The 26,670-nt window shown below is 42.6% G+C and overlaps 1 protein-coding gene across 2 annotated transcripts; it reads right to left on the reverse strand.

Annotated features, from left to right (window-relative positions):
* Window positions 1-221: 221 nt before the first annotated feature.
* Window positions 222-25,230, reverse strand: RCOR3 (REST corepressor 3). Of its 2 annotated transcripts, XM_035111266.3 has the most exons (12): window positions 24,886-25,230; window positions 23,659-23,715; window positions 16,302-16,379; window positions 13,747-13,799; window positions 13,042-13,203; window positions 11,780-11,904; window positions 10,975-11,053; window positions 8,450-8,668; window positions 7,354-7,431; window positions 5,942-5,999; window positions 3,528-3,766; window positions 222-3,000 (listed from the first exon to the last, which is right to left on the reverse strand). In XM_035111266.3, the coding sequence occupies exons 1-12, from the start codon at window positions 25,064-25,066 to the stop codon at window positions 2,656-2,658; spliced, it is 1,674 nt and encodes a 557-aa protein (XP_034967157.1). In that variant the 5' UTR covers window positions 25,067-25,230; the 3' UTR covers window positions 222-2,655. The 2 variants fall into 2 exon arrangements, with proteins under 2 accessions (XP_034967157.1, XP_034967158.1); XM_035111267.3 differs by lacking the exon at window positions 3,528-3,766.
* Between the last annotated feature and the right edge of the window lie 1,440 nt (window positions 25,231-26,670).

A 26,670-nucleotide genomic window follows, 5' to 3' on the forward strand; every position in this document is an offset into this window, starting at 1 on the left:
TGACCCCTGCTCTAGTTCTTTAAAGGTATTGTACTAAAATGGTAATACTGTATTACCTATCAAGAATACAGTATTATGTAATTTTTCAATTTGTGTATTATTAAAAGGGCACACATTTGCAACCACAATATAGGGTTGCAGCCGAAACCCCCTTTTCCATCCAGTCAGACTCGCTCCCATAAGTAGTTGATATACATGTGGGCCTTTAAAACGGCCATTCATTTAAAAGTTTTTATACTTCTTTATTGTAACTGAAAAACTGTACATAAAAAGGAGCTGTAAAGTTACATTTGTCAAAACCAATGTAAGAAATATTTTCTCTGACCAACTTAAAGGGAGTGCAAACATTTTACATTTCATAAAGTGACAAAAAGTAAACCAAAATGAATAGTTTATGGTTTGTAGCAATGGTACAAAGTTAAGCTGGAGGGTTTTGTTTTTTTAAGATAGTATGGCAAAAAAGAAAACCCTTTTCAAATGAAAAATCATATAGTTTTATTTCTAATCTTTAAAAAAATATAAATGAATTTAGAAGAGAATCACAGTATATGGGCCCTAAACATTTTAAACCATTACAAGGTACATAAAAATAGACACAGATTCCTTGGAAACTTTAATTCTTTGATTAAGCAGCAAGCATATCACTCTTCCAGGCAAAAACACTGCTTAACACAACCCCCTACCCAAAACAGGACGTGCAAGCTGTATGCACATAATCTGGAAAGCACACAATTTTTAAAAAGGACAACATTTTGCTATGTACATATTCAGTACAAATGCTAAACATTTCATTACTGTGTGGTATAGCGTATGTAAAGCAATATTACACTACATACCTATCTCACCCACAAGTGCCCAGTTACAGTTTTGATAGTCTAAAATGGCCATATTTGCGGCAGCACCCAACCTGCTTTATACTGAAGTTCTAGCAACAAGAGACAAGACAAAAAGTTAGCAAAAAAGTTAGCAAAAAAAGGACAACACAGTCACTGGGAGACCTGATCTACATACTTAAATACTGAAAATGCATTGTTATAGTAGTTTTGATATTAGAGTGTTATGCCAAAATGCACAATGGACAGGTTGGAAGAATTCAGAGGGTTAACATTTACCCCAGAACCAAAGTTGCAATATTGCAAAGTCCCAAGAATTCTGGCAATTGATTGTGCCACATTTTTTTCCTTTGAAAACCTAGTATTTAAAATCAAACACTGTGACTGGGAATACAGATATAATATGAAGAAGAACCCATGGATGGGACATTTGTATTTAATATACAACAAACAAAAGAAAATTCTATTTATTTAAATAAATTCTTCAAAAAAAAAAGACTTGAGAAAACAAAGTTAATGGATAAATCCCTTTAGCACCTTAATCATGATTAAGGTGTTAATCTAAAAGTTTTGACACTTGAGCTGTAAAATGCAGTATGCATAAGAGGCTGGTACAACTTTATTGTACACAGAAACCTTAAACTTTGAATGTTAAATACCATTGCTTCCGTAAGAAGTGGGGAGGTTAGCTGGGAGAGTAAAGAAGAAACACATCTTTTCATGAAAACAGAAGACTTCAGTAGCCTAGCATTTTTTTTGCTTCAGAGTAAGGGAATCAAATCTACATGGAGCCGCACTGTTTCCTGACTGATTCAGTAAAGCATGATTTGGTATTTGCTTTAATACCAAGTAACATGGGAGAAATACACTGGCAAGGAAAATAGATTAAGGTTGCCTGAGAAGCAATGACAGTTAAATACATTTTAAAATATTTTATTGTTTCACACTGCCCCTATATGGAATTCAGGGGGGCACTCTTTGCTAACTTATTGCCAGAACTTAGATAATAGAATAAAATTTCAGATAAAAAGCAGTTCTACAAAGATTATTTAAAAAGAAGACAACTTTAGTAGCCACATGGCAGCAGAAGTTGTTACTGGTGTTAAGTTTTCAATGTAATGTAAAGTAAGATGCTGTCCCATCCACTGCCTACCACAGATTTTGCACGAGTAAGTCATACTTCTAGTATCAGAGCACATGGATAGGTTTAACCTAGTTTGTACCTTAGCTTTGCAAATCTTCAATACAACTTTTTTTTCTGAAGAAAAGCAATTTATAAAGAAATTTAGAAAAATACAAGCCTAAGAAATGTATGAAGTTATGTTATCTGTCAAAATCTAAATGGCAGGATTGTTAGTAATGCTTCTGATCCTAACATAGGAACATGTAAAAATAATTTCCCCAATATATCAGGTTTATAGCCTGCTTCAGAGCTGAAGTTGGAACTTCTGCACTCTCCTTACGGTTTGTTTCTGTGTGGTTGAATATAAAGAATTTTATAAAATAAATAGAGTAAAAACCAGCTGAAGTCTTAGTGCATTGAATGTCCCCCCCCCCAACTCCCCCCCCAGAAGTTAGCTGTGTAAAAAGTCTGATTTCATGGACGTGGTCTTGCTGTAACAAGCTACTGTACTGAAGTTTCTTTCATACAGTTGGCCAATCACATATTTTCTGCTCTTAAGGTTTCCACCTTGCTCTTTTTGTTCAAGATTGATTCAATACTTTGGAAGGCTTGTTTCCCCCCGCCTTTCCCCCTTCATTATCTGAGGAAAAATAGACACTGATACAATTTTGTCATTTACCATAGTTCTGCCCTATTCCTTTAGTGCAGAGGGGACTGTGATTCTGTCTGGATTCCGATAAGCGATGGTGGCTGCGGGCCGCCAGTGGAGGATAACGCTGGTCTTGGGTTTAGACGAGGAGGCATGGAATTAGCTGGGCGGATGAGTGGTGGAGGGGGCTGGTTTAGGGTTGGCCTTGGCTGAATAAACCGAGCCTGTTGCTGAAGTGGTGGAGGCTGGCGATGGAGAGCTGGAGCAGCCGGAAGGGTTGGACGAAGTAATGGAGGAGGCTGGTTCAGAGATGTTACAGGGGTTGCTGGTGTTGGAGTAGACGCCTGGGCAGGTGGAGAAGACCCTACACACTGAGGGGTCTGTGGGATCTGGGCCTATAAACAAAGTGACACAGATATGTAATAGCAGCCATCCTGTTGCATCACGCAGTTCGGGTTGTCATTGCCTCCAGAATATGGGAAGCACAGCTAGTTCATCCATATTGGCAGCTATGAAACCCTCCTTTGAAAGCAACCATTTCTAAGCAGTTCAATAGGGAAAAAGAGGTATGACATTCAGTCAAAACAAAAATGAAAAAATGCTTAACAATTCTGCAATATTTACATTTTCCATTATTAGTATGGTCAAAAGAAAGGTTTGGAAGAGAGGCAGGCGGCCCAGCTCTTAAAATGTTCTGCTAACACAAGCCCCACTGAACTGAAGGGGGGACAAAGTGAGTAGTTTGATCTAAGTACTAGGAGGCAGTTACAGGTAGGTAGCCGTGTTTTACTAGGAGGCAGTAAGATTCCACAGCTGGTGGTTCAGCATTCCACTTCAAGTTAAAACATTACATTTTAGGATATGAAGTTTAATGCCATTCCTGAACTCATGCTTATTTAAGATCCGGTACACAAAAACACACCTCATCTTCATCATCAGTGGTCTTTCCTGATGGCACATTAGTATTTTTTGTGTCCTCCCCTAAAGCAGAGGCATCACCATTAGAAGCCAGGGTTCCTTGTTCTGCTTCCCACTCCTGCAATACCTCCTCTAAGTTAAACCGGCGCCTGTAGTTTACAAAGAAGTTCTTCACTTGACCAACAGTCTTGTTGCCAATTACATCAGCAATAGCTTGAAAATCTTTACCATACTTGCGGACACCTAAAAAGGCAAAGTAAATACACCTATGAAGGTTCAAGTAAGTAAGCAGAAGTCTGTACGATGTATATATACAGAGATTCCCTCTATGAATGAAAGATAAAGGAAAATTCTGAAAAAACTACAATTGAGCTTCTGTAAAGAACTTTTAACATAGTGCAAAATACTGCTATTGGTTCATTTTATTGATCCAAGTTTTAATATTGTTAAGTATCCTACTTACTACATGTAGAGAACCATGTCACTATTTCCACGTGCCCAGAAGGGCTTTACTCTTCAAACAGAAGCCTGCATGTTACAAGACTCTGTTTTTGAAAAGGAGAGGACTATGAAAAGCAGTTCACAATACAGCATAAGAAACTAATATTAAATTGGATCAACAGACCATGTCCTTAGCCAAAGAGGGACTGGATTTGAGGCTGGTAACATCTAGTAAATTCTGGTTATGATCTTATAAGCACCTGGGAATGAATCCCATTGAACATAATGGGACCTACTTCTCAGTAGACATGTATGAGATTGCACTTCCAGTCCCTTCAAATGGCCACTCAGCAACCATTTACAGAACAATCAATTTTTTGCCGTACTTGTTAAGTGGTATATGGACAAAGAAGAGTGAAAGACGTCTAAGGAAATGTTTAATTCTAATTCTAGCTACAGGAATCTTGGTAACAATTGTTTTTACTGCTCTCTGAACAGGGAACAGAACATATAAACAACCAAAAACATATGCGTCTCACTACTGCTGGGATATGGCTAACTAGGAAGTTTACGAACAGCACAATTCTATGCATGTTTATGCAGATGTAAGCCCCAATGAATTCAATGTGGCTTAAAGCCACTTAAGTGTGTATAGGGTTCCAGCTCAAGGCAAACATTTAAACAACTGATGCCCCAATTATGTTTACTCAGTAACAAGCCCCATTACCTTTAACTAGTTCCAGGTAAACAGGCATAATATTGCAGCCTGGATTGGTGGGTCTGCAAGCAAGACTGATAAAATCACATTTTCAAAATAATATATGTATCCAGGAACACACAGAAAAGTCCCGACTAATAGATTCTCCTTTTCTTTTTCAGAAGTACACTTCTTTTAAGAAATCCAACTGAGTCCTCCTCCTCCACACCCAAAATATAATTTGCTGTTCCTTGTTTTAACTATGGACTCAGTGAGCTAGTACTAAAATAATAAATAAAGCTGTGAATGTACCTACCAGAATCGATGGAAGTAACTGTTGTCTTTTAGTAAATGGGGATGGGTGTGTGTACAGTATGTGTGTGGTGGGATTTTAGCAATGGATAAGCCAAAAGGAGGATTTAATGTGCCAGCACTGAATTAGGATTAATCCAGAAAGTGATTTTGCTCTTTTTTTTCGTTTTCTTACTGAAGATGCACTAAATCAAACAGCATCGAACTGTATTAAAAGTAAGAAAACCAAAGGACTTTGCTAATCCAAATGTAGAAGACCTTTGCATTTTCAGATAACAAAGCACAAAAATGTTAAAATGTGGGGAGTAGGGTCTCTTATTTTGCTAGGAGCAAAACACTATTTTAGTTATGCATAGATTAAGCCTCGCTTTGGTGGGAGAACTATCCTTACTGCTAACTAGCCTGGAATGCAAAGCATTTGCTGGACCACAGACTAGATGATAAGCTTGCTTACAACAGTTATGCACAAACACATTTTCTCACAGCATGCTTCTGCACACTACTACATTAAGCAGCTTCACAATTAAATCGATCCCTCCCCCTTGAAATCTAATACTGATTTTCCTAATAAGAGATGGTCAAATAGCCATCTGCTTGCTTCTTTGATGTGAGAAAGCTACCCTTTAGAACTGAAGGGTGTGAGCTATCTAGAAGATTTTGAGAGATTAAGTTTATGGGAAAGTTCAAAATGAAACCAGTTGAGAACTTTTCAGCTATAACCAGCTTTATCTAATCTGACTTTGTATGTTAAGTGGTATTGTTCACTGTTCCTCTAGAATACTCGCCAGCTTCATCTTCAAATCATTCCTATTAGTGAGACAAGACAAAATTCCTCCCATCACATTTTAAACCTCCCATGTGATGGTGCTGGACCCATATCTTTTTAGCTGTGTTTCCATCTTTTATGGTACATTCCATATCACAAAGGATTTCACTCTTTAAGGAAAACAGGAGTCAAGCTAACATACCTTGAACTGCAAGAAGTTGTTCTTCTGTTGTCCAACGGGCATTGATTTTTTGATTTGACTGTTAAGGGAGGAAAAAAAGAGTAACAGAGCATATTACAAATTGTTAAGAGGCTGAAAGTACCGAGAATTTCAGCCCCAAACACCACTTTTCAATTCTGTAAGCCAGGCTTCCTCAACCTTGGCCCCTCCAGATGTTTTGAGAGACTACAATTCCCACCATCCCTGACCATTGGTCCTGTTAGCTAGGGATCATGGGAGTTGTAGGCCAAAAACATTTGGAGGGCCGAGGTTGAGGAAGCCTGGTGTAAGCCAGCATTCACACTCCCTAATTCAGTAGTTCTGATGTTTTCACAAGGGAGTTATCAAGAATTAGGAACAAAAAACTGGTTTATACAGAGTCTGACCATTGGTCCATCAGCTTAGTATTCTTTGCACTTACTGGCAACAAGTCTCTAGGGCTTCATAGGAGTTCCCCTCAACCCTACCCAAAGATGCCAGTGATTGAGCTTAGGATCCTTTGCATGTATGGCATCAAGACATGGCATTACCTTTTACTCCTATCTGGGTAGCAGCTTCCCCAACCTTTTCAATGAAGAGAACCAGTACAGTCGTACCTCGGAATTTGAACGCCTTGCGACTCGAACGTTTTGGCTACTGAACGCCGCAAACCTGGAAGTGAGTGTTCCGGTTTGGGAATGTTCTTTGGAACTCGAACGTCCAACATGGTTTCCGATTGGCTACAGGAGCTTCCTGCAGCCAATCGGAAGCAGTGTCTTTGTTTCTGAACAAGTCGAACGGACTTTCGGAACGGATTAAGTTCGACTTCCGAGGTATGACTGTGAAATGTATGTATGGTGTGTTCTTGTGCTAAACAGAATAAGACCATCCAAATAAAATGGCATATGTACTAGGTTCCCTTGCAATTTTGGATCACAAGTTAATGGAATCAGAAGCCATAGTATAATCTAGAGCAGTGTTTCCCAACCTTGTGCCTCCAGCTGTTTTTGGACTACAATTCCCATCATTCCTGACCACTGGTCTTGCTAGCTAGGGATGATGAGAGTTGTAGTCCAAAAACAGCTGGAGGCACAAGGTTGGGAAACACTGATCTAGAGTAATCTTCTAAAAAAGCTGCTACATGTGCTACTGATTACAAGTCATGTTTAAGGTCTTTTGTGCATGGCACTAAAACCTGCTTTTGAAACCCTCACACCATTATTTAAATTTTAAAAAATTCATTTCAGCCAACGTAAATTTTAGATAAGCTTTACAGACCAGTTTAAGCAAATATGTACATTTACACAGTTGAAAATAAATATGGGATGGATTCCATTGTTTTGAAAAGCCACATACAACTTAGCTCCCAGCACAACAAATGCATTTCTGAACTCTGTGCTTTCACAATGACTCACCTCAGGAGGTTTGAATTCTTCTATCCCACCTTCAATTTTCTGCTTAAGTGCACTGTTTACTTGTTTAGCATTCTGAACCTTGTCCAATGAACAACAGAACCAGGAATGAAAATTAGCTGACACAAATTGGTGTACATACACACATACACACCTGTTGCCAAGTGACTAACTCCCTGAGCAGAGAGAAAAACTTCTGAAGAGATGACATTTGCCTATTGGAGCAAGATGTCCATCTGCTTCCACATACCAGGCACAAACATGCTCTGCACTATGACAGAGTTTCAACTTCCCACATCACAGGGCTGAAGGTAGCATCCTAATCTGTTTATCCAATAAGAATCTGGGCTACGTACCTCAATTGGTTGAGGTTTCTGAAAGCCAACCATCCCACTATTAGGTTCTGGTTATTACTGGCCAGGAAACAGGACCTCTTATCTCTCTCTCACTTTCCTTTCAGTTTAGCAGGCCTATGCTAATTGTACTATTTCTGCTTTGACATTTATATAGCCAGGAAAGTATTTAGATAAAACAGTGTAAAAACTGGACTAGCAGAACAAGCCTGTACCACAACAGGCTGCCTTCCAAACCCAGCATAAAAGCACAATTGTTATTTACTAACTGTATAGAACACTTTCCCCATAGTTCAATAATTAAAATCCAATTAAGTTCCTGGCATGTGAACTTAAATTATATTTAACTCAACAAGCATACATCCCCAGAGTGGCTGGGGAAACCTAGCCAGATGGGCAGGGTATAAATAAATAAATAAAACAACAAACAACTTATTATTATTATTATTATTATTATTATTATTATTATTATTATTATTATTATTATTACATCTTTATATTATTGGGGAGACCAATATTTTTGCCAGTCTGAGCTTTAAGATTTTTCAGAAGTGCTTTAGAAGACAGCTGAAAGAGTATCTTTTAATAAGCAAAGCTAAGCTTACAGAGGATAAACTTAATCTACAACCTAACTATTATGTAAATGTTTTCAGTTTAACTGTGTTTTCATCTACCCAAGCACACAGAATGAGGAAAGAGATAAAAATCTAAAGATAAGTGAGAAGCAAAGCTGATAATTGATATACCTGTCGCTTCAATGAGATCAACTCCATATCTAGCTGCCGAAGAAGAGTGTTGGCAGCATTGGGGCTACATGAAACAGCTACCACATCTTCTTGAGTTAGATACATGCCTTTGGGAGGACGGCATTTGGAACGCTGGGAGTGGTGACGATGTTGTAAGCTCTGATACTCTCTTCTACCCATTCCTATTTTGCTGGACTGAACAGGCTGCTCATTACTTCCCTGCAATGTTTTTTAAAAAAGTTAAAGTTAAACACCACACAATACATTTTCTTTTAAGAATCCCTCCTCTGTTCACCTTCCAGCATCTGTAACCTTTACCAAAAGCTTCTAAATCCCACGAAAGTCTCAACACCAGTGCAAGTCAAATAAATCCACACACATTTATTTGCATGAATTTTATTAGCAATAATGCTTTCTAGGCTTTATATTTAAATTTTATGTTTTAATTGCTCATGTTGACCTGAATAGCAGCAAATATTGCAAATAAACAAATGAATGGGACATTTAACTATCTCTCAGGTCAAACTACCTCATAGGAATCCCATAACCGTTGCACATTTAATAGTGCTGTTGCAATTCTCTAAAGCACACATAACATTTTTTCCCTGTCTCCCTTGCATGTGGCTTAGCTTAATTTCTCTGTTTAACTTACTTGTCCAAATGACATTTCCTTCCCACTCCTCCTCCAAGCTGCTGAGGATTGCATACATATCCCCCTGTTTTAACCTAACAACCTCTGCGACATAAGTTATGCTGAGATATACTGTATTTTTCCATCTATAAGATGCCCCCATGTGTAAGACGCCCCCTATTTTTGGGGACTCCAAATTAAGAAAACATACCTCAGCACTACCCATGTATAAGACGAGCACAAATTTTAAACCTAATTTTTTGGTTAAAAAAACCTAGTCTTATATACGGAAAAATACGGTAGTCCAAGTTTTATGAAGGAAGTTTTATTTTGCTTTAACTATTTTTTGGAATCGGGGGGGGGGGGGGGGCAGCAGGGACTTGCAACCAGGAAGGGAAATGGTTAAAAGAGCACCTAGTTACTTTAAATGAATTCAAGGTTCCAAGGCTGAATGGAATCATGTGCCAGGCACGGAATGAGCTTGTTAGCATTAACCTGCTAAAAATCTTTAAATCTTTTGCAGTGAGGGGTTTTTTTGTATTTCTGTAGTCCCCCCCCCATTTAATGGCTTTATGTTTCACTTTGTATTTCAATTGTGGGTTTTGCTTTTACTTATTTACTGTAAGCCACTCATGTTATATGACAGTAAACAAATGTAATAAACAAAGCAAATAGAATCTGTGAAGAGTGAGTGTGGTGCCAGAAGATTTCAGAGTGAAAAATATTGTCTCCATCTTAAAGGGGTGGTGGTGGTGAAGTGGTAGTGGGAGCTACAGATGCTGTATAAAATTAATATATAAATAAATATTTTATTTGTAATCTGCCCTCCCCGGCCAGAGCAGGGCTCAGAGTGGCTAACATCATATAAGTAATACAAAATGCATAAAAACAAGCAATCAATCGGTTAAAATGCATCCCAAAATTAATTCAAATAAATTAAAATTAAAATTGAACAAATGACAATCCTCAGGTTAAAACTGAAAGTGGTTAATACTTGCCAGGACCAACTGTTTCCACTGGTATTATAAGAACCTGTGAGCGAGCTGGGAAACCTTCATGCATGTTCTTATACAAAGAGAAAATGAGTTAGACTGAACACTGACCAAAAGCCTGGCGGAACAGCTCTCTCTTGCAGGCCCTGCGGAAGGATGTCAAATCTCGCAGGGCCCTGGTGTCTTGTGAGAGAGCGTTCCACCAGGCTGGGGCCGGGGCCAAAAAGGCCCTGGCTCTGGTTGAGGTCAGTCTAATCTCCCTGGGGCCTGAGATCTTCAGGGTGTTATTTGTAGACTGTAAGGTCCTCCGTGGGACATACTTGTGAAACATGGACCACTTATAAAAGCCATCTCCAACTTCTTGAAAGATTCCATTAATGGTGTCTCTGAAAATTTTTACACATCACTTGGGAAGACAGGTGAACTAATGCCAGTGTACTAGAAGAAGCAAAGACCACCAGTGTTGAAGCGATGGTTCTGGTCACAAGGAGTTTGCAATCCTTTCACACAAAAATCCACTCCAGGTTCGCTTCCTTTATTTCAGAAGGTTAATTTTGCTGGTGAAAGTAGTTTTGTTGCCACTGTTGTTAAACATTTGGGAGTTGGAAGCCCTCGCCAATCTACAGCAAATCAGCCAGAAATCCACCAGACAATCCCAGTCTACCTCTTGTCCATCTGGCCATAGAAGACTACAATCAAGAATGAAAATAATCTTGCCAGGCTGGAACACTGAGCCAAAACCAACAAGATGAAATCCAAGAGAGATAAATGTAGAGTTCTGCATTTAGGTGCCACAACCGAAAAGCCAGTGACTAGCACCCACTCACTGTATTTTTAAATTTAAATGAATATTATTCACATACTTTATGTAACAAATATGGTTATTGTAGTTCATTTATTACCTCTTTTTTTGTTTCCTTCTTGGGATCATAATCACTATCATTTCCATCCATTGGGTGAGTTTCTTCCACATCATCATCACTGAGGACACAAACAGATTAGGGAACTTGCTTCCTTTCACCCTCTTCCTATGTTTGATTTTACCCTTACAGCAAAGGTTATTTTTGCAGCTATTCTGCATAATGAAAAGTCATGACTTGATGTCAACACGGAAGTTCATAGCAACAGGCTTAACAGACAGACTCAAATGGAATTAACTGTTTCTGTTTTTAAGCATGGCATCCACAAAACATTAAATTCCATGCTTGAATAGTACAGTGTGGGTATCAGATTTAAAAGCCTGAATGGCAGGAAAAGCAGTTTTATGCAATATTCCCATACACTGAATATATAAAAATATTTCCTCCCCTATATTTAACACACTTAAAAGTATTTGTATATCACCCTTCATAAAATCATACACTGGGTTGGCTTACAGCAAGGTAGTTTTCTACAAAATGTATTAATATTAAAACATACTTTGCATATTAAGTTACACAAATATGTTGCATGCTAGGGGCTGCTGCCTTTGCTTGTTTCACTCCTGCTATAATTCTGGGAATGCACTACAAAGCAGTAAAGAGGGAATGTGGACTGTTAATGGAAGGTCTCTCCTGGATGCAGTAAATCTGCACCTGCTTAGTTGTAGCAAAGATGCAATACCATGGAACAACATGCCTTGCATCAGTAACAAAAAAAAAAGCAAAAACAGAAACACAAAAGGAGATAAGCAAGTTGTTGTTTTCGGAAAGGTGTTGTGCTGCTTACCTGTCGCCTTGATTATTTCTGTTTGCCAGCTTCCTAGCTTGGCGGTCCATTAAACTTGTCCTAGAACGAGTTTTCTTCCAGGAGTAGTAATACTTGACAAGACTTGCAATAGTCTTGTCTGGAAGCTAAAACATGCCAACACAATATGTAGGTGCTAGTTATAAATAATGTGAATGAAATGTGACACATTGTTTAAGTGGGTGGGTGGGGGGAGATTACGTTAAATCTAAGGTTCAAATTCCTAAGACTCCTCCCCGCAGCACTAGGAACCCATAATGATAGCAGAGGATTTTAAAAAGCAAACAAAAACTGTTAAGGTGTTCAAATCACCATGAGTGTGAATTAAAGCTCACACTGAAAGCAAACCACTAGGCATTTGAAGAGTGCTGTTACATTTCCTCATAATCATAAATGTTGATGCTCCTGAGAAACAGGTCCTACCTACCAAGAAGGAAGGGGAGACAGAAACATCCACAACTTTATTGCAATTTAAAATCTGAGTGTATGTGATTATTGATTTATAATAAATGAATAAATATTTAACAGGCTACAGATAGGCCATCCTTTAACAGTGCAATCCTGCACATGCCTACTCATAAGTAAACTCCACTGAGTGTTTCAGGTAAGTGGATATAGGACTGTAGTTAAATGCCTACATTTCCCCGTAAGAATAAATCAAAAGTAAATTCCTTAGCTTTTAACTGGATAGTACCAATATTTTGGGTAAACTGTATCCTCTTCTTTTAAATAATAAAGGACTTCAAAAGGACAATCTTTCTATCAAATAACACAGTAAATGACCAGTTCAAACCTGCAGGTCTGGTTTTGACTATTTAAATTTAAACTGCAGAAAAAGAAAAGCAGTGCAATTGAAGGATTTCTTGGGATTATTTTTCCACATAAAAACTGGTACTCTGGAAAGGTATTCACATGTTGGCTGAAACAAACCATACCTTTCTAAACAGTAACCCGATCATATTAATTTGTCCATTATTAAAACATGTTCTATGGTAGGGGTGAATATTCTGCAGTCTGCATCCAGCTCACCAATAGATGTTTTGGAGACCCCCAAAATTTCAGCTGATTGCTCCCATAGGTGATAGTAAAAGTTTTTTGTGGCCCTTCTGCATTCGTCCATTTTAAAAATTTGGCTATAATTTTTTTAAGTCTTGTTTTTACTGGCCACTCCTGCAAGTCTCCTCTTGTGATGCCAAAGGTTTTTGTCCCAACCCCATTCCCGGGTGGTCCATGTATTACCTTACCATTTGCTGGATTCTGTGAAAGCTTTTCCCATGGAAACTGAAAGCTTGTTCAAACAGGACTTTATCCTCAACTGTCCACTCATCCGGAAAAGGAGTAAAATTTGGGAGATCTGCAAGTGATTTCTCAATGTTGTGCTTATGCCAGAACAACATGCCAAGTGCCTTTAAAAAGAGAGAGAGCGAGAGAGCCCTTGTTCTTATCATAATGCATCCTACTAGCTCTTGCAGTTTTCTGTCATGCTGATGATGCATAGATGCTCTTTTCGGTTACTCTTCCATGGGGCTCATACAGTACACCTCAAGATTCACCATCATAAAGGTGTGGAAGTGCTGGTTTAAATATATATATAAAGGCCCGAATAGTCTACGGCTGTTAGAACTGAAGGATCATCTGTCCTCATGTTCAAGTCATAGTCCAAGGCCTTACGTCTTGTTCTACCTCTGCCAGAAACATGACCTTTTTGCTGGAAGCTTCACTGGGCCCATCCTGATTCTCCTTTCATATACAACTTAGAACTGCTATTTTTCAGAGACCTTTTGGAGGGAATGGGGGCTAAGCTAGCCCTGTGCTTTCCGCCAAGCTGTTAAAAGCTTTTTGACCATATTATTTCAAAGTTATGTGGTTTTATTATATTGAGGGTTGCTTTGGACAAAAATGTATATATAAACGCTCTTGAATTAATTTATTATATTTATAACACTTACCTGTTCCACATTGTAGCCATGTTTTTCCTTTGCTATTGCAATATATTCATCCACTGTAACAAAAGAATGCTAGGGTTATTTATACTTGGACCAGAGGAACAGTTTAGGATAACTGATACTAGGTGCCACACAACACTTTATGCTCCTTTCAAGAAGAGAAATGTCCAGTCTCCATTATGCATAAATTCATCCACTTAAAACAGTGTTTCTCAACCTTTTTTGGGCCACGGCACACTTGTTCCGTGAAAAAAATCACGAGGCACACCACCTCCATAAGACATACCTCCATGCCCTGTAGAGCGAGACCACCGAGCGCCCCAGCCAGCCAGAGGGGCCTGGAACCGGCTGCTGTTGCTGCTGCTGTAGCAGCAGGGAGCGCGCGGAGCGCCCTGCAGCGCCTGGCCTTGTATTTTTTTGGGGGGGCTGCCCGAGGCCTGCCGCCTCGGTGCCTGGAACCGGCGGCTGCAGAGCGGAGCGCTCCGAAACGGCGAGCGCTCGGAGCGCCCTGCAGCGCCTGGCCTCTTTTCTTTTTTGCTGCCCAAGGCCGGCGGCTGCAGAGCGGAGCGCTCTGAAGCGCCGAGCGCTCGGAGCGCCCTGCAGTGCCTGGCCTCTTCTTCTTCTTCTTTTTTTGGGGGGGGGGCTGCCCAAGGCCGGCGGCTGCAGAGCGGAGCGCTCCAAAGTGCTGAGCGCTCGGAGCGCCCTGCAGCGCCTGGCCTCTTCTTCTTCTTTTTTGGGGGGGGGCTGCCCAAGGCCGGCGGCTGCAGAGCGGAGCGCTCCAAAGTGCCGAGCGCTCGGAGCGCCCTGCAGCGCCTGGCCTCTTCTTCTTCTTTTTTTTTGGGGGGGGGCTGCCCAAGGCCGGTGGCTGCAGAGCGGAGCGCTCCAAAGTGCCGAGCGCTCGGAGCGCCCTGCAGCACCTGGCCTCTTCTCTCTCTTTTTTTTGGGGGGGGAGGCTGCCCAAGGCCGGCGGCACGTGACAAGGCAGCAAATCGCCCTTCTCGCCGCGGCATGTCGCGGCACACCAGCCAGCGTCTCACGGCACACTAGTGTACCGCGGAATAGCGGTTGAGAAACGCTGACTTAAAATACACAATTTGAGGTCATGTTAATAGTGACCTCCCCCCCAAAAAAACTGGTAAATATTCCAGAGACTCTGGATCAAAGCTGTTGATCAAAGTTGCAATCATTTAGACTGCTTCAGTAAATACATTTAAACATCCGATCCATAAACAGGAGAGGCACTGCTTCAAATTTCATCATATTCAGGAGCCAGACTAGCCTCTGTGATGAGCAGGGCCTTCTCAATTGCCTCTCCAAAGCTATGGGACACTCTTTCACAGGCTGTGTATCCTGCTCTCTAGGATCTTTCAGTCACAAATCTGTATTTTATGTAAGAAATGTGACATAAAAAGGAGAGGCTGGGGGCATGGCTCTTTCTTGGTGAAAATAATCCATGCTCTTGACCAAGACTGCAAACTTCACATTACAGGGAGCTGAAATCTACTTCTGATACGTCTCATGGGAGTACTATAAGAATTGTCTCTTATACTGTACGTCTAAGATTCCTGGCATCTCACTCTCTGACTTAAAACAAAAACAAAACTTTCTACTCACCAACTCCCCTTCCTCTTTCTTTGGCTCTCAACTGATACCACCCTTGAGAAAAGAAAAGTTAAGAATACTCCCTCCCAACTGAGTTGTTGTGTGGTAAGGAGAGAACTTGGGGGAAGGGGGCTATATATAGTGGTACCAAAAGAATGCAAGGACTCCAAGTGGACACATGAGCCTTTGGCCAGCAGAATATTCTCTAAATACCTGATAGGGAAAGGAGGACTGACCACTGGGTAGAACTAGAGAAGGTTTTCAAATGCCCATATTATAGTAGCATTTGAACATGTATTAATGGAGAATAGGTCTTTAAACGGCTATTAGTCATGGTAGGTATATGTAAGCTTCAGAATCAGAGGTATCTGGTTGACCGCTGCGGAAAGCAGGATGCCGGACTAAACAGACTCTTGGTCTGGTCAAGCAATGCTTCTCCCATGTTCAATAAGTACAGTGTGCTACAGCACACCTTTTATAGCAGATGCAGAATGTCTGCATGAACTGTAACAGTACTAATACCTCTGTCAACCTGGAAAGAGAATTCACTTGTTAAATGCGGGAACGCACTTTAACACCTTGCCAAGCTGGACCATTTAACACTATAAGTTACCAGCGGTGTCCTCAAAGTTTTAAAAAACAAGTACGAGAATATGCTTGAAAATTAAGCACATACATTACTGGCAGCATACAAGACTTTTTAAAGAAGTCCTTTTAAAAGGGTATTAAAAACAGCCAGCCAGCAAGATCTTTCGGTGGCAATTTGTCTAAATTGGGAAGTTATTAGATGCGGGTCATGGGAGCAGTAGTGAATGTGACTGAATTCGAACTAGAGCATCTTGGGAGCTAAAGCCTACAAGGAACTGCTTGTATGTGTAGCATTTTTATAGCATGTGATGCGATTCTTATACAAAGCAATTGACAGAACACTATTTAATGCATTCCACAGAACTTACACTTGGCATCTGAAATACTATGATATGGAGACCACACAAGCATCCCTCCATTGTCTTTATCTGTGTATTTTGTAGCTCCTAGAAGAAAGATTAAGTTGTTCAATTTTTTAAGAGAGCACTTAATTCACAGACAGTAAAAAGCAGTCATATTTAACTGGACGACATATAGTCTGCTGTTTTTCACTTACGCAGAATCTCTCTGTTTTCTGAGTTTTGTAGAAATAGAACAGTTATGGTTAAGACACAATCAACGTTTCAAGTAGCACAGGCCCTAGGCTCTTTTTTGAGAGCTGATGTGACAAATATTGGGAAACAGTAGCCTTTCTTCCAAAAGGCAAGCAACCTTGGTACAGCTAAAATAATCCCACATGCTGAGGTCAAAACAACAGTAGAGAAGTGTCCTTGGGCATAAACATTTCAACCATGTCTGGTAATGCAGAGTTAAGTGCACACTGAACATTAAGCATGCACATGCTGGAGCTAGCAAAGCATCTACAGTTCATTCTTGGTGCATTAAAAACATGTACAGTTTACAGCACTGGTTAAGCCCAGTGATCTCTGCAAATGAAATTATCAATGAAACAAAATGTAACAGAAAGTACTACTTTAATTCGGGTTACAATTGCATACCTCATTCACCTTTCTGTGTGGAGCTATAGACACTACAGTGGTACCTTGGTTTACAAACTTAATCCGTTCCGGAAGTCCGTTCTTAAACCAAAACTGTTCTTAAACTAAGCTGCGCTTTTCCTAATGAGGCCTCCCGCCGCCGGTGCCCTTCCACTGTTTGGATTCCGTTCTTAGACCGAGGTAAAGTTAGCAGTCCTGTTTACGAATGATTCAGTTTACAAACTCCGCAAAACCGGAAGTAGTGTCCTGGTTTGCTGTACTGAGCACCTTTTTGTTAGGTGGTCTTCAACTTAAGTTTTACTCCAAGTAAATCGATTGAAAACAACAAACATGACTAAATTATGTCTATTAATATTAATGAGCCTATTCTGAGAGTAAAACATATTTGAGTGCCACTCATTAATACAGGATCCCGCTTCATACAACTAAATTCTGTGTAAAGTGTTTCTTGAACAAGCAACGAGAAGAGAATCGCAAACAGAAAAAGTGAAGCTGGAAGCCAAAGGCAACTAGTCAGGTACTGTAAAAACTGCCTCTCTGTAAACACTGAAGTTGTGTATCAAGAGAGGACCATCCACACTATCCCTAGGGAAGAACATTTTATTAGATTTTCTCATCATTAAAAGACATACTACTGTGTGGGAGAGGTTCAAATTTCCACTAGCCCCAGCCCTGTGTTATCATCCGGTGGAAATAAATTTATCCAAGCAGAAATAAGAGAGCCCAGGAAGTCACACAGCAATATGAGGAGCCAGAGTACTGCAACACACCAAACACCTTACAACAAATAGGACACATTAATTGAAAGCTGTATGCTTTGCTCCTAGCTAACAGTCATAATAGGAAGATGGACAAAGAGAAAGCTGAGAGACGCAGCACCTCAACTTTCATCATGTACCTCCTAACAGACAGCTACTCTTCATCATGTACCTCCTAACAGACAGCTACAGTGGAAGCCTATGAGCCTTCCCACGATAGGTAGGAGACAGCAGCTTTGAGGGGTTTTCAACACTCAAGCAGTATATATATCATATATAGATACAGATATAAAAGCAACACTAGCATTGGGTTTTCTAGGAAATTTTCAACTGAAAAATATATTAGATTCTGAAAAATATTCAGTTTGCATTTTGGTCTCCATCCAGATCCCATCTGGTTTGATTTTACTCGTGTTTAGTAAACAAACAAATCTTTGAGATGTACTCAAAGAGGAAGCATTTCTTCCTTCCTCAGAATGCATAAATCTCTAGCTTGGACCATAGAAATTAGTTTAGACGCCCCCAGCACCTGCTCCTCAATGGAATGAAGGCATATCTCCCAGTATTTTTCAGACATATAATAAAAATGCAAGTCCCGCCCCCCAAAAAAACTGCAAAAAAGAGTCACAATGAGGAAAGAAATTGTTCCTTTGAATGTACAGATGGTTTAACAAATGTAATTATCAACCTAAAAAGATCAACGCTCTAAAAAAGAAGATAAATGACATTTTTGTTTCTTGGGAGTTTATCCATTAATGCTACCTCAATTTAATGCTTACAGTGTACCTGACTTGTGTCATGACAATACCAGACTTAAATTATTACATTTATTATCAAAATTGGGAAGCAGAGCCACACAGAAAGATATAATAGGTTGGTCCAAGACCTGCTACCAATTTTCCCCTATGGAAAGCTTTTCTGAGATTTTTATTAACACACACGAGTGCTTAATGCCCGCAACATTTAATCAAGTACCTACTTACTCTTTTTGTGATATTAAGGAGATAATTTATTATATTTGGTAAAATTTTGCTTTGTACACAACTTATTGCTCCTCCCAATCTTGCAGCTGCCACACAACTACCAGGACAATATCCACTCACCACAGCTGAACTGGGTATGTTTAGTCTGGAAAAAGGAAACTTGGGAGGAGATACAATAGCCACCTTCAATTATCTAAAGAGCTGTATTACGAAAGATGGAGGAAGCTTGTTGTTTGTTTACGTAACTACCGCAAAGTCAGCTTGACAATGATACCAGGAAAGGTCCTAGAACAGATACCAGTAATTAAACCACTAGTCTGGAAAAGGAGCTGGGATTACTAAGACCCAGGATGGGTTTCTCAAAAAACAAGTAACGAACCTCATTTAACGAACGAACAAGCTTGGTGGAGCAGCGGAATGCTGTGGATGTAGTTTATCTTAATTTCAATAAGACATTTGACAAAGCCGCTCATTATATTCTTGCAGATAGGTTGGTAAAATGTGGGCTGGATGAGGTAACTGTTAGGTGAATTTATAGTTGGTTGACTGACCGAATCCAAAGAGTGCTCACTAATGGCTCTTCACCATCCTGGAAAAAAGTGATAAGTGGGATACTGCAGGTTCCACCCTGGACCCTTTGTTGTTCAATGTCTTTATAAATGACTTAAATGAAGGAATTGAGGAGATGCTCATCAATTTTGTAGATGACACCAAACTAGGAAGGGTAGCATTAATGTATAACAGTGGTTCCCAATTAACTAAGTACTGCAGACTCTCCGTTATTCAAAAGCTAAGCAATGGACCCCCCTACTTTTGAAAATTTTGATAGTTCTACGGTAGTTTTTGTTATGTGAATGCGGTCACAGACCACCAGGGTGGGTTACACGGACCCCTGGGTTACACGTTCCCACCAACTGGGAAACATTGCCATAGAAGACAAAATCAGGATTCAAGATGACTTTAACAGATTGGAGAACTAATAAATGAATTTCAATAGAGACAAATACAAGGTTCTACAATTAGGTAGAAAGAACTAGTTGCACAAATATAAGATGGGGGACACCTGACTTGTCAGTAGTACATGTGAAAAGGATCTAGAGGTCTAAGCAGACCACAAGTTTAACATGAGCCAACAGTGTGAAGCAGCAGCAAAAAAGGTTAGTGCTATTCTAGTCTGCATCAACAGACCTATATTGTCCAGATTAAGTGCAGTAATAGTACCACTCTATTTTGCCTTGGTCAGACCACACCTAGAGTACTGTGTCCAGTTCTGGGCACCACAATATGTATAAGGAGGAAATTGACAAGCTGCAATGTGTGCAGAGGGTAACCAAGACCATCAAGGGTCTGGAAACCAAGTCTTATGAGGAATGGTTGAGGTAGTTGGGTATGTTTACCCTGGAAAAGAGGAGATTGAGAAGGGATATGAATGCCCTCTTCAAATATTTCAAGGGCTGTCACATGGAAGATGGAGCAACTTTACAGTGGTACCTCGGGTTACAAACACCTCAGGAGGCCGGGGAGCGTTTCCGCGACTGGGCTGTGCAGCGGCGAAAGCGGTCCCCGGCCTCTGCAAAGGCATCGGAGCGAAGCCCCGGCTCCGATGCCTTCCGGAGGCTGGGGCTTCGCTCCGATGCCTTTGCGGAGGCCGGGGAGCACTTTCACGGCTGCAGCCCAGTCACAGAAACGCTCCCCGGCCTCTGGGAGGCATTGGAACGAAGGCCCAGCCTCCCCGAAGGTATCGGACGCTCCGATGCCTTCGGGGAGGTTTGGCCTTTGCTCCGATGCCTTCGGGGAGGCCGGGCCTTCACTGCAGGCCTCCAGGAGGCATTGGAGTGAAGGCCCGGCCTCCCCAAAGGCATCGGACGCTCAGTAGGCCTCCAGCACCTTGGTTTACTAACTTCCGGGTTAGGATAGATCGTAAACCGAAAGTTCATAAACCGAGGTGTTCGTAAACCAAGGTTCCACTGTACTGTTTCATTGATTAGTTCCCTCCCCTCTTCATACAGTTTGCCTTCACATACTTGGGCAATCCTGTCATCTTGTCCATCTGACACAAATGCCAGGAGTCCTAGAGTTCACTGGAAGACAATCTTTCATGTTCCACTGCACCAAACAAAAAGATAACAGAAGTTAAAGGTTACTAAAAGTCTACCATCTACTTGGTCATCCAGGGAAAGGGCCAAATTAGATGTATCTTCAGTCTGATCCAGCAAGACATTCTCAGTGCAGTATTAGCCTCAAATACTAACAAATAGTAATCCATCTCAAGAAATTATCTACATACCCTTCATTACATGACTCAAGGAAAACCATGCTGGAGCAGGCAGCACAAAACAATATCCTAGCAATAGATTTTTGAAAGACTGAAAAACTTTGGAGGCAATATGGTATACCACTATTTAGGCTGCCTAAAAAGAAGTGCACAGGATGAAGGATGTAGAACAACATTCACTCTACTCTTTTGGCATGGAAAACCTTATCACATTTCTGGAAGAACAGCTGGCGAAAGACAAGGGTATTCATACAGAGAAGGAAGAAATAGCTAATACTGTAGATAGGCTGTCATAATCTGCTGCTGTAATCTTTTTACACAGCCAGTTCTTTCAAGTTATCAATCATTTTCCTCCCAAAAAGTTCCACAGCAGAAAGGATCAAAATTAGGTAATTATGAGCTGTGTACTTGTCACCCTGCAGCCATCATCCATCTATCTGGTGGTGGCACATGACCACGTATTATACCCAGGGCTTTTTTTCAGCTGGAACTCACAGGAACTCAGTTCTGACACCTCTCAGGTGGGCACCATTGCCATTATAAGAGAACAAGGGAGGCATTCCTGGTGAGTTCCAGCAACTCTTTTTCTAGAAAAATAGCACTGATTTTACCTCCCCTATATTTGTATCACTGAATGAGCAGAGGAACATATGTGAATCGGCCTGACGTCCCCAGATTATCCAAAAGGATATAGAAGATCAAGAAATTGGGGCCTCCATTATTATGAAAAAGCAGCAGCATATGATAAACTGCAACTGGTTGTACATGAGTCATAGCAAATGCTCAGTGTCCACACTTATCCACAAGACACTTATGTCTCAACAGGAAATTTGTGACCAGTCAAGAGTTAAACCCATCATAAGCAGGGGCAATATTTTACCTACAGCAGGTCAAGAGCTGTTTCACACTAGCAACTCAGGGTATTTACTATTTGCCTTAAATAGATGAAAAGAAAACATAGACAGATTCCTTATTGAGAAAGGGAACAAAAGAAATCCAGTGAACTTAAAAGCAATTTCTGGCTAATAACTTCTTAAAGGATCTTAAAAATAATGAATCAAGCTTAAGGCGAACAATTTATTATGACATACATACATTAGAAGAAGGGCAAGATCCAATGTAGCATGAGTGGGTGTTCACATGTGCAACAAGACTCTCCTTAGTCTCCTCCTTCCTGCAAACCCCGCAACTGCACCAGAGACTTGGGGAATCCTTAGCAGGCATAGGCAAACTCCGGCCCTCCAGATGTTTAGGACTACAATTCCCATCACCCCTGACCACTGGTTCTGCTAGCCAGGGATGGTGGGAATTGTAGTCCCAAACACCTGGAGGGCCGGAGTTTGCCTATGCCTGCCTCAGAGTGATAAGAGGGCCACAGGAAACTGGGGGAAGAGGGACAGAAACCCAAAGTCCTGTTGCACAAGTACTGAGGTCCAATGCCGAGGGCCTTCTGGAGGTTCCCTCGCTGCGAGATGCCAAGTTACAGGGAACCAGGCAGAGGGCCTTTTTGGTAGTGGCACCCGCCCTGTGGAACACCCTCCCACCAGATGTCAAAGAGAAAAACAACTACCAGACTTTTAGAGGACATCTGAAGGCAGCCCTGCTTAGGGAAGCTTTTAATCTTTAAGAAATTAGTGTATTCTAATATTTCTGTTGGAAGCCACCCAGAGTGGCTGGGGAAACCTAGCCAGATGGGCGGGGTATAAATAAATAAATAAATAAGTAAATAAATAAAAATAAAAATAATTATTATTTTGGTTCCACAAGTGAGTAGACATATTGGATGTTGCCCAAAACCTAGAATTCTCAGGAGTCATTTATTTCTCAGACCAGTATTGATGCTGTAAAACCACACAACAAAGGCCTGCACTATGACTCAAATGAGCATTCCTAAAAGGGGAAAAGAAATAGCCATATAGCCAGCATGTTGTAAGACATCAAAGGCCAGAAAACTGGAATGGGTACTGATGTAAGCTCAAACCTCAAGAGAAGGGAATCACTCTAGTAGCAGGAATCAACAGACATATGGGTACAGGTCTAAAAAACAAGAGAGTTGACAGTGCTTCCTTGTGGCCAAAGCAAGGAATGAGAACGTGGGTGTTACAACAATATAAATCCTCTTCTTTGTCCATGCAAATTAAAACCGACTTAAATTAGTGTCAACGAGTACAAGTTTGCCTGTGCATTGGCACATGGTTCACCAAAGCATTGGGTACAATCTACAATAGGATTCTACAATCCTATAAACTTCAGTATCGGCCCCTTTTAATTATAATGAAAAATCCACACTATATAAATTACTACGATAAGCAATATTGCTCCCAAACTACCGGTACTATAGATTCAATATGGGCTGTTTAAAAAGCAAAACCATTTTTTACACCCCCTCATTTCCTTCCTATAAGGTAAGAGTCACCCTCCTCTCCCATATATGAGGCCTGTTCACTTCAGCTTGTACAGAGCAAATGCTGGCCCTGTGAAGCTTCAGTGACCACAAACAAGCAGCACAAAGCTTGGGAGAGGGAAGAGCAAAGAAAATCCCATACCTTTAACCTTCACAAATGCAAGTCACACATACACATGCACAGAATAGTCAACTGAATGCACACCTATTCAGTCTCCCTCCAACCACCATGCAATAAAACCCCATTTTCGAAAGAGCAAATGATACCAGGTTACAAACATATTTTTTTTAAAAAAAGAGTATTTACCAGGATCAAAGTCAGGAATACGAGCTTGATAGTCTGCTCCGACCCTCATTCCTACATCTGCAATGGAAGAAAAAATAAATGCATCACTTAGAGGGGCGGTGGGGGAAAGACGCTGTTCTCTTCAGTCATGAAGTGTGATCTTTAAAAAATATAGATTGTGATCTAGAAGCATCACAGGCAAGTCAATCCAAGACCACCACTGCAGCCAAACCTTGCTCTTTTGATAGCCTCAAACCCTTCACCCTTTGAACAAGTGTGGAGAGAGAGAAAGAAATGGGGGTGGGGTGCAGATCACCCACCATCACCACTACTACTACTACCTCACACCGGAAAAAGAAAACCCTACTTCCTTTTCAGACTCTAGGTAGGCAATAATTTCCAAAAGGTGAATAATTATTTTTAAAATCGTTCCATTTTTTAAAAAAACAACACACCCATACGGTTTGACACAAACATCCCCTCCACTTTTTTTTTTTATTGTGCAAATACTGCAAGGTGTTGGCCCGACTGTATGCATCAGCGTGCATCTCTAACCCATTCAAGGCACAAATAGAGAAGATTGTAAGGTGGTGCACATAAAATAGACCTGCATGCCGACAATCCCTTCATAATTCGTCCTCGTTTGAAAGGCTTACACTACTAAATCTGAACCATAGTGTACACACAAAACACGCCCGCACGCACCTAAGGAGCAATGCAACGCCGCGCCCGAGGTGCGGCTGCATTACACGCGTGTCCATTGTGAAAATGCACACCCACTCTCAACGGGATACGGACGGATGGAAGGATGGAGAAGCGGACAGGCTGGCGCGCGCACACACACACCCCCAACACACACATTGCGCACGCCCACGGGGAGGCAGGGAGAGCGCGCCCCCCCGCGCGCACACATATACACAGAGTACACACACACACATACTTTTTACCCTCACTCACTCGAGCCCTCCACGCGCGCGCTTCAACCCACCACTCGCTTTGCCCGAACGCGAGGGCGCGTTCACACAGATCTATGCACACACACACACACACACACCCTGCGCACATACACCCCGGCCTACACACACACACACACACAAACACACATATATACAAATATACAGGCTCCGTGGTGCAGCTGCCATGCAGCTAAGCCAGTGCGCAGTGGCGAAGCGACCAGGCCCAACTCGAGTCTAGTCTCGGAGGGAAGGGGCTAGTGGGTTGTTGGTGGAGGGAGGCTGAAGCTCGCACCGTGCTCGTCTCCGCTGTCGCCGCCGCCGCCACCGCCGCCTCCTCCGCTCTCCGCCTCAGAAAAGTGCCCGTTGGAACCGGGGCTGCCGCCGCCTCCGCCGCCGTTCTTGGTGCCGTTGGGGGCCCCCCTACTCTTGCCGCCCCCCAGGAGCTCGGCTCCTTTCTCCATCATGCCCGGCATGACGGCTGCCGAGGCGAGGGGGCGGCGGGCGGTGGCAGCGGCTGCCGAAGGGGGGGAAAGTTAATATGGAGCCGCCATGTTGGTGCCCCTTTCCCCCGCCCCCCCGCGGCTCAGGCCGCCGCGGCGCCGGCGCCTCCTCCCTTCTCTCTCTCTCTCTCGCTGTCCCCCCCCTCCCCACCCCGCTTCTGCTCGCCTCCTCCGCCCACGGGTCGGGGATCCCTCCGCGACGGCCCAGCCGGATCTAGCCTCGCGCGCTGGAAGCTTTAGGAGAGGGGGCGAAGGCGGGACGGTGCTGACTGTCGTCTGCCGCGCGCCGCGCCTTGGAAGGCCGGGGCCTCGCCTCTGAGGGGAGAGGACGGGCCGAAACGCGGGGCTGACGGCGGTGCGGGGGGGTGGGGGTGGGACGCCTAGTTTGCGTCGGGGCTTTGAGGCCTGCTTCCCCTCAGACTGGGTAAGGGACGAGAGAGCCGCCGAGCTCAAGTTTCCAGACTCGGATAAGATCCTCCCCGCGTGTCGGTCGCAGTTCCTACACGTGAAGCCTTAGCGTGACTTTTTTCTGCATGTGGGAAACGTGCTGCACGTGTGCTCAAAGGGCTTCGTGCCGCAAGGAACCGCTTTCCAATATATAGGAGCCGTGCGGCCTGTGGGATCGCCGTTGGGCATCCATCAGTCATCGCGGGACGGCTTATACGTGTGAAATGGGACACGGCAGAACAAACTCCGGAAAGGGGAGTTTTCACGTCGCTTGACACGCCAGCAGCTCCGCGTTTGGCTTTGCTTTAAGCAACCAGCAAAGGATTGGTTGTTGAACCTTCTTCAGCGTCCCAATATATGGCACGCTTTCAGGTTTTCAGGCTCCCCTCAAGGCAAGCGTGCGCCTCTCTATGCAGGGAAACTGGCCTATGTTGCATTCAAAGCATACTGTTTTGAATTTCTAGCTACCGTGTTTCCCACATTTTAAGACACCGTCTTATATTTATTTTACCCAAGAAAATAAGCCTATGGCTTATTTTCGGGGGGGTGTCTTTTTAATTTTTTTTTAACTGTAATTACGGCAGCCAGCGTTGCTGCTGCTGGGTTCCGGAGGCAGCCTGCAGGGTCGGTGCCCAGCTGCGCCGGTGCTGGACACTGGAGAGAGCAGGAGACTGAGCAGCCACTGCGGCATCGCGCTGCCAGAGACTCGCAGCCACTGAGGAGCTTGCGGCGCCGGGGCTTGCGGGCGGCTCTCGCCTTTCCGCCCTTTCTCCTGCTCCCGGGGGAGACGTGGCTTCTATTCCCCATTGCCAAGGAAACAGCCCGGGGGAGAGACGCCAGAGCTGAGGCGCCCCCCGCCCGCGGATCCCACGTGCCGCCGAAAACGGCAATGCTTAGGGCCCCCCACTCCTCGCCCGAAGTGGAGTAAGGCCCCCCGAGCGGTCCAGGGCTTGCTTCCGAATGCGCAGGGACAGGACTGCGCTGTTAAACTCTTTGCAAACTCCTTGCCCAAAAGAAAGCTGTCCTGCAGAGTGCCGGATCGAGGAGCCGGTCTGCAGAGTCAGCGCCCAGCAGCGCGGCGCTGGATTGAGGAGGCGGTGCTTCGTGCGGAGCTGCTGGGCGCCGACCCG

Source organism: Zootoca vivipara, chromosome 3 (assembly GCF_965207765.1).
Source record: "Zootoca vivipara chromosome 3, rZooViv2.hap1.1, whole genome shotgun sequence".
Taxonomy (NCBI): Eukaryota; Metazoa; Chordata; class Lepidosauria; order Squamata; family Lacertidae; genus Zootoca; species Zootoca vivipara.

What these genes read in the sequence shown, in the direction of transcription:
- RCOR3 (XM_035111266.3), bottom strand. Translation starts at nt 25,066, where the DNA reads ATGCCGGGCATGATGGAGAAAGGAGCCGAGCTCCTGGGGGGCGGCAAG. An exon ending in CGACAGCGGAGACGAGCACG is followed by an intron (nt 23,716 to 24,885) that starts GTGCGAGCTTCA and finishes CTTCCATTGCAG; the next exon opens with ATGTAGGAATGAGGGTCGGA. An exon ending in TAGTATTTCAGATGCCAAGT is followed by an intron (nt 13,800 to 16,301) that starts GTAAGTTCTGTG and finishes CTTTTGTTACAG; the next exon opens with TGGATGAATATATTGCAATA.